General features: G+C 42.5%; 1 protein-coding gene across 1 annotated transcript in view; it reads left to right on the top strand.

The window, feature by feature from the left end:
• Positions 1-2,018: 2,018 nt before the first annotated feature.
• DYRK3 (dual specificity tyrosine phosphorylation regulated kinase 3) overlaps positions 2,019-8,495 on the top strand; it is an 11,261-nt gene continuing 4,784 nt past the window's right edge. Inside the window, exons 1-2 of the mRNA XM_003792211.2 lie at positions 2,019-2,262; positions 4,440-4,551. Of these exons, the coding sequence (XP_003792259.1) occupies positions 2,186-2,262; positions 4,440-4,551 (189 nt within the window). The 5' untranslated portion in view covers positions 2,019-2,185. The remainder of the gene's footprint in view (positions 2,263-4,439; positions 4,552-8,495) is intronic.

The raw sequence follows: 8,495 nt of genomic DNA, 5'->3' as shown, positions 1-8,495 counted from the left end.
GTGTCCCTTTGCTTGGCCTCCCAGAGTGCTAGGATTGCAGGCATGAGTCACCATAGCTGGTCCCTTTATTTGACTTTAACCAGCCATAGTGTCAGGAAACAGGCTCTGTGAAGAAACATTTGGAAGTACTTGGGTCACTAAAGTCAGAAATTTATGAAGCTCCAGCATGCTCAAGAAGTCTTCCCTCCTCTGACTATGGAACAGTTGGGTAAAGCCAATGGAAGACTGTATTTCCCACCTTAGGAGCAAGGAGGGAAGCAGGAATGCTTCAGCTTGGATTGGAAGATGTGTCTTAAACACAGTAGCGATGCCATTCTCTTAAGAGCAGTGATTCAGAATGAGGTAAGAAAACTTGTAGGGGCAAGTCCAATTCATCTATTTAAGGCAGTAATCAGAGGTGTCCACATATGTACTAAGAACAGGGAATATTTAACAGAATTTTGCAATCTTATGCTGGAAGGGCCTTCAACAACAATCTAGTCCAACCTTTTCATTGTCATGGAACTGTTTCTTCAAACAAAAGCTTCCTAAGAGCTCAAATGCAAACTCCTTTGAAAGGAGGATTGGTTTGGTTGTAGGGTGAGGGCAAGGGGAGGCAAAAATTAAAAGTATATTTACAAAATTAGAAAATTTGTAAAAAATCATCATGGAAGAAAACCTTTTTATTTACATTTTTTATCTTAGGCTAAAGCAACATTGATCACAAAGAATAAAGTTCCCCAAACCCCCAAACTTCCCCAAATTAAGATAGATTCTTAATTTATAGAGTGAAGAGAGACTTTGGATCTTTAGGGGCATTTTTACTTGGAGGCATGAGAACAGGGAATATAACTTTTAGTCCCACGGAAATGAGCCTTGGGTGAAATTTTTAAGATGTATGGGTGTGTTCTTTGTTGACTTGGGAGAATGAGGGCCAAAGTCCCACCAGGTGGCGCCCGTGTTCTGCATCTTGAGAACGTTTGGTTTTCTCCGGAGGCATCAAGAGGCCTGGGGCTTTGCAGGTCTGGAAAATCCGCCTCTATGCCACACTCAAGAAAACAACACTTGTTTTCGTGTTTTATCCTCCTCTCTTCTCCCTTTTGTTTTCCTGTTTTATCCTCCTTCCTTCTCTCGTTTGTTCCAGAAATGGAAATCTACTTAGCTCTAGTGTTAGTGAGGTGTCTTAAATTTTCAGAAACGGAAAACAACACATTCCAAGGACAGAAGACAGAACCGTCTTTCCTAAGAGTCTGGTGCAGCAGGAAGGCAGGCCATTTGAACCTTCTAGTTCAGGCTTCGCCACTTGCTGATTATGAAGCACTGCTCCGCTGGCCTCAGTGTTTTGATCTGAAAAATGACTCTTTTCGGTGGTACGCTATTTGCATGGGACACAGACAAACCCCAGCTTCAATTCCGGATTCTAGCTAAATCTGTAAAAGGATCTTATCTGGTATGGTTACTGAGATTAAATAAAAGAATGTTCATAAGTGCAACTACTGTGTTAATAAAGGGGTTTACTATTATTGCTTTCTTACGCAACTCATTACCCTCCGGAGTGCTGCCCCGCAGAAGGAAAGACTAAAGCAATATACGTATTTTTTTAGTTAATTTTAAATTCATATTGAAGGAGAAGGGTTTAGAAATCCGGAGTGCAACGTGCTACTTAAAAGACAGTGGAGAGGGAGGGGCGGGCCGCGCTTCTGGGACACATGTTACACGCTAATTGCTACCTTCCCCCACCCAGTACCGTGAGAGGAGAGGGTCTTTTCTCCTCTCTCAGACTTGTGCTCTGCCCCCAAGTCGCCTCCAGAAAACCCTGCCGCTTGAGCCATGAGCCCTTCGCCTCCCACCTCCCGAGCCAGCTACAGGACCCCAGCCTCTAGCTGGAGGGGAGCGCCGCAAGCCGGGACCGGGCGGGCCTCTGGCTCCGCCTCTGTGCGTCAGCGCGCAGTAGCAAAGAGGCGTTTCCCGGGGCGTGCCGCGGTTGCCAGGCGACCACACAGCTCCCCCTCCCACCCCTGCAGCGGCGCCTTTCCCACTCCCGGCCAGGGCCAGTCGCGAGCTAAGGCGCGCGGAGCTGCAGTGTCTGGCTCAGAGTCCCCGGGGAAGATCACGCCTTGGAGTCTGCAGTCACTGCGCAGGTGGACGCGCCCGGGCCGGACCCTCCAACCGCCGCCCCTCCCCCCGCGGGGTCCCGAGCTAGGTCATGGGGGGCACCGCTCGCGGGCCTGGGCGGAAGGATGCGGGGCCACCCGGGGCCGGGCTCCCGCCCCAGCAGCGGAGGTAACGGCGCCACGGGTAACGGGCTGGGGGCGCCCAAGTGAGCTGCTGGAGCTGGTAGGCGAGGCCGGGGGGCGGGGAAGCCCACGGCTGAGCAAGCCCCCAGCTGGAGGAATGAGGGAAGGGGTCTGACTCCCTCCCGGGAACCCGGCCCCCCTTCCTCTCCATCAGCGCCTCCTCCCACTGTGAACTGGGGAAGAGGCTAGAGCAGAGTTAGAAGAAGAAGAGTTTCCACTCTTGGATTATCTCTAATTCCTTAGATCGGCAGAACGTGGTAAGGGACGCTGAAAACCTAGGACTTTTTGTGGGGCTTTTTAACAAACTAAGGAAGCCGGAGAGCAATATCTTTGAAAGAAGCCCTGTTGCTTAGAGGCTGAACTTTCGGGGCTTTGCTAGGGGGAGTGCGGTCTGCCTTCTGATGTGCAGGTTTGGGGCTGTACTGGGTGGGGCTTTCTCCGAATCCTATTTTGAGAGATTCCGCACCTACCATTTATTTTACACCTAAATAGAAAGAAGCGCCCCCCAATCCCCCGCTTTATTTGCATGGAGGCTTCCTGTTGTTCATTTCCTTGGGCTGTTAGGAAATCTTGCTGGTCTTCCGCGTCTGTTTCTCTGTGAATGTGGACCCTTGTCCCGTTTGGTTTATCAAGCTTATGGCAAAGGGTCAGTTATATCCGGAATATTTGGTTTCTGTTGGTGAAGCAGTTCCCAGTTAAAAATAATTCTAATTATTCTGTAAGAATGTGAACATGTTTTTCAAAAAGAGAACGTTTCAAAAATATTTGTAGTAGGTTTTTCTTGGTTTACTTTTTGTATTCCTATAAAACATCCGTCAGGAAAACTCTAGAACTAATTTAACAAGCCAGTTTTTAAAGGCGAGTAAAATATTCCAGGACATTTTAAAAAAGACATTAAAATTTTTTCCCCCTGCAATATGGTTACTGTTGTAGTCACAGGGTATCGTGTAAAATGATACAATGAAATGCTGATGCTGTGTGTGATCGGGAAACCCACTGATCTTGGTAGCAGATGAAATACATTATTCAGGGCCATCTTGTGGATTAAATAAATCTGTCTTTTGTGTTCCCTTACAGTGGTGTAGCCACACTGTTAAATAATAGAGAAATAACTCTCAATCGTTTAGCATTTTGCCTCTCCCATCCACAGGAAAATGAAATAAATGCAGTACATTTTTTAACTTAGAGCATTTGTTTAGTGTTTGCTATGGTATTCATTGTGTTTTTCTACAAATTAGGCAGATGTAAGTAGGTACATAAATAAATAAAGAGAAGACAGCCCTAAAAAGGCATTTTATTTCTTGCCTGTAAGACCTAGAAATGTATAGACTGAAACTCTTCTTCCCATTAAAATGTGGAGGCTCAGAGGGGCAAGTAGCACAGTCAGTGTTAGAGCTGAGATTGGAATCCAGATCTCTGACTTTGAAAAAGCAACTAACTTCTTGTTATTTTTTCCTATTTTGGTTTTTACGCTTCACATTCAAACTAGCCTTTGTTTTCAAGTAGTAAGTTAGATGAGATACATTTGATGGTTCCTATTTTTTGAAATGGCATTCAGAAAGTAAGACCTATTATAAAATACAAACCAAGAAATTCAGTCCCTCCCTTCCTCCTCCTCTCTCTTTCTTTTTCTTTTCTTTCTTTCTTTTTGACAGAGTCTATCTCTGTTGCCCTGGATTGAATGCCCTGGTGTCATATAGCTCACAGCAACCTCAAACTCTTGGGTTTGAGCAATCAATCCTCTTGACTCAGCCTCCTGAGTAGCTGGGACTCCAGGCACCACCACTGACCCAGCTAGTTTTTTTGTCTCGCTTTTACTCATTTTTCAGTAGAGAGAGTGTCTCACTCTTGCGCAGGCTGGTCTGAACTCCTAAGCTCAAGCAGTCCACCTGCCTCAGCCTCTCAAAGTGCTAGGATTACAGGCATGAGCCACTGCACCTGGCCCTGTTCTTTCTTTTAAAAAGGAAAAGAAAAGTTGGATCTCATCTGTTCTGCCAAATATCTCAGTTGTTTGTATTGAATACCAAAATGCAGTGTAGACATTTATTTCTGTGCTAGTTCCTTGTAGCAGATATGAAGCACTTAAGCCGCAGGATATTTTGGAAATACAAATTTATATTCTATAGTTACTGACAGATTTTTATCTATAATCCTTTCAACTAGATTGGGGGATGGTGTCTATGATACCTTCATGATGATAGATGAAACCAAATGCCCACCCTGTTCAAATGTAGCCTGCAATTCTTCTGAACCACCTCTACCCAGAAGAGTAAATGTAAGTAAAAGAAGTAAGTCTTTGCACTCTGTCTTGGAAAAGAGTTAGTGCAGGAACAGTGATGGATCACTGACAACCCAGACTCTTCAGTTTCCTTTCGGTTTCGTCTGACTTGGGAACAGCAATTTCTGTGGTCCAAATTTAGCTTTTCAGAAAGATTTAATGTGGAGCCCACTGTTTTCTTTCTATTTCCACTGGGATAAATATATAGCAAGTATATATTTGCTATGTAACTATACATATATAAAACTATGATGCTTTTATGAAAATAATGCTTCTTTTCATAGAGGATGATATACAGAGGGATTGCAAAGGCTCCTTTTAATGAAAACAAGAGCCAGAAAGCATCTGAGAATCCATAGATGTGCACATTTTTTTCCCCTTGGAGATAGAAAGGCAGTCCTAGCTTATTAGTGTACTTAAGAGTACCGTTTTATAGATCATAAATAAAACAGTTTGGGTTTTGGTGCATTTAATCATTTTGGGGACTGCAGACACTTAGCTTTTGACATCATTTTACTTAAGATAATAATAAAATTAATTCACATTCCCTCAGTACACGTAGAGTAATAGGCACAGCAGGGTTTGGACAAGTTCCATGACAAGGAGACGCTGTCCTGTGACTTTAATTTTGCTGCATTTGTCATCGAATGAACAATTGGATGCCTGAAGTGGCTGAGCTGTAATAGTTTTCTTTCTCGTTTCTGCGCTTAAAATCTGAAGTTGTTTCTATATAGAAAAAGATTACATGTACGTTTCATAGTCTTTCACAAGTTTTCATCACTTTTTGCTTATTTTCAACCTCTTCGCTTTCAAGGCTGATAATATACAAAGCCTGGGCTAAAAATAAGAATGGCCACTCTATTTTTAATCTCCTTTCTGGGTAGTGGAGTTTTTTTCAATTCTTTGCAAGTTTCTTTAATGTATAAAAACCTCTGAGAACTGTATAGCCCTTGTGTTGACCAGCGGATTTCTTAGCTCTTTGCTGTCAATCAGCACATCCCTCTGGGAAACTTTTTGCAGTTTGGCTGGTGTAACATCTGGCTTTGATTTTTACTTTGATTCAGAGTTGGCTAACACCTTGCAATGGGTGGTGAAAATTGTAAGTTTCAGGATTAAAATGAACTTCTTACTGCATGGTGTACAGAGTAACAGTTTTTGAGAGGCAGAGCTTTTTGATTCTAACTTAATGGTATCTTTGCAAACTATGCTGAAAAATATTTTTTTGACCTCTTGGTGCCACTACTGTTGGTTATACAGTGACTCCATCTAAGATCCTCTTGCCCTTTCCACAAAGTCTTTTAACTTCATTGTTATTCAAAAAAGCTCTTATATTCTCATTGTAAACTAAATCGTCTGCCCATGGTCTTTTATTGGGGTAAGGTTTATGTTGCTGGGATTAAGGGTTGGGAGCTGGAAAAAGGATAGAGTTTTATATGTAGGTGAGAAGGATATTCCTTCTGAACTTGTCAACAAGATGTTTAAGATTCGATTAATATAGTAGAAGATTCTGTTTGAAATGCTGTGAGCCCTTCAGCTTAGCAGCATGTGTGAAGCATTCCTATGAAATAAAACATGGTAATTCTGACACTGACTCTCTAGATGGTTAACAAACTATCTGGTAGTGGGCAGCGCCTGTGGCTCTGTGAGTAGGGCGCTGGCCCCATATACCAAGGGTGATGGGTTCAAACCAGACCCTGGCCAAACTGCAACAAAAAAATAGCCAGGTGTTGTGGCAGGCACCTGTAGTCCCAGCTACTCAGGAGGCTAAGGCAAGAGAATCACCTAAGCCCAAGAGTTGGAGGTTGCTGTAAGCTGTGACACCACAGCACTCTACCAAGGGTGACAAAGTGAGACTCTGTCTCTAAAAAAAAAAAAAAAAAAAAAAAAATATATATATATATATATACATATATATATATATATTTGGTAGAATTGATCTTAAACATTGCTTGGTTATTGTGATTGTAACCCTAGATTAGAAATATATAATGTTTTATAACTGTTAACACTTCAACATGTGTGAACATTGTAGCTGTTTCTAGAACAATGGAAAGAAGGGTTTTATTTATAGCACAGCAGACTGGATACATAGTTGATTCGGCCAGTATTTGAGTTATTTATAGGAAAAGAAAGAAAGCTAAGGCAAGAACCCTTCCCTGTGTGGAAAATTTCCTTCCTGGAATTCTCCAGATTCAGTGGAGAATAATCTGCATAGTGGATTACACCTGAAACAGCATATTCTGCTCTGGAAGCCACAGTTTAAGAAAGACATAAACACAATCTGTGTTGAGAATGTGAACAGGTTAGTAAGGGAACCTGACACGTGCTGGGGAAGGAAGGAGAATGTAGTGAGGATGTGAACCTCCAAAAGGTTGATGGGGGCAGGACTGGCCCTTTCAGGTATCCAGAAGGCGATTTTTTTTTTTTAGCCCATTCTTATGCAGAAAGAACAGAAGGCTCTTCTATGAACTTTGGATATTTCTGTGTAGTTCCCAAGAGCAAAGTAAGACCAGTTTGCAGGAAGAAAGATTTAGGGTCACGTAGGGAGATCCTAAGTCAGGAGATCCAAGTGGCATCTTAACCTTACTATAATAGTTATGTGGAAATTAAATTTCTGTTGTATCTGTTCTGATTAATGTTCTGTGCCTGAGACCCTGTCTTTATCACAAACAGAAATGAAGACCTCCAGAGCCAGCGCAGCCTTACATGTAGGCAGAGTAGGTGAAATTCCCAGGGACGGACCCTGGACCACAGATACCTTTCCTACCAGCTTGTCATTGATGACTGCAGTTCCTAGAGAGGCATTCCTTTGGGTTAAGGCATTGATCTTCTGATAAAGTTCAAATATCCCTGGAGAGGTAACACATTAAATTGTATAGCAGGTGGAAAGCAGGTTTTGTGTGGGGGAGAAGGTGGGTGAGGTGTTTCTGAGCATCCTAAGGGAGGGCCTGTTGTGGGAGCCCTCACTGAGTAGAAGGCATATTTAGTGCTAGACTTCAGTGGAGGAAGACCAGACTAGAAATACAGAGGAAACCACCAGAGAGGCGGTAAATGGAAAAGAAGCAGGGAAAGGTATACGGGAATTTAAACCTTAATATACCGAGAATTTTGCCTAATCGTAACCAGTGTTTTAAAAATGTTTTGTAGTTTATAAACACTTTTAACATGTATTATTAATTATAATTTGTTTCACACACCATTCTTCAAGCAGATACTACTGTCACGTTTTACAAAGAAGGATCAGGCCTAAGAAAGTTTAAAGTTAAAGTTACCTGCCTGGGGAGCTACAGCTTTTGATTAGATAGCCAGGCCCTAACCCGGGCCTTCTGACTTCATCTTTCTTTAGGTTGTGTCCCAAAGACTAGAGCAGTGAATGTTTAGGTGCACTAAAGTTCAGTAGTAAAAGTTATAAGGAAAATCGGCTAAGATGAACGCAGATGACTACATTTGTTATGTACATCTAAAAATCTTTTTGTCCTTTTTTGTTTATGTTTTCAGTTTTTAATATTGTTTCTTCGTGTGTTTTTGGTAATATATAAATACAGGTTTTGGTTTGCTTAGGTTGTATTAAAATTTATTTTCTAAAGATGGCAACACTTTTTAACTTACATTTTTAGCAATTAAAACTAGCTTAAAGCTCCTCTGAAATTAGCTGCCTTTGATACTGGAGGCTCTCTGCAATTATCAAACAGATAAGGGGTACAATTTCTCAGGGTACATTGAGGAAAATAAATGTTGTTTAAGAATCCAGGACTTTGGCTTGGTGCCTATGGCTCAAGTGACTAAGGTACCAGCCACATACACCTAAGGTGGCGGGTTCAAATCCAGCCCCAGCCTGCCAAACAACAATGATGGCTGCAACCAAAAAATAGCCGGGTGTTGTGGCAGGCACCTGTGGTCCCAGCTACTTGGGAGGCTGAGGGAGGAGACTTGCTTGAGCC

This window comes from Otolemur garnettii, unplaced genomic scaffold, assembly GCF_000181295.1.
Source record: "Otolemur garnettii isolate 467f Iridium unplaced genomic scaffold, OtoGar3 scaffold00055, whole genome shotgun sequence".
Taxonomy (NCBI): Eukaryota; Metazoa; Chordata; class Mammalia; order Primates; family Galagidae; genus Otolemur; species Otolemur garnettii.
This window is presented reverse-complemented; position numbering and strand designations above follow the sequence as displayed.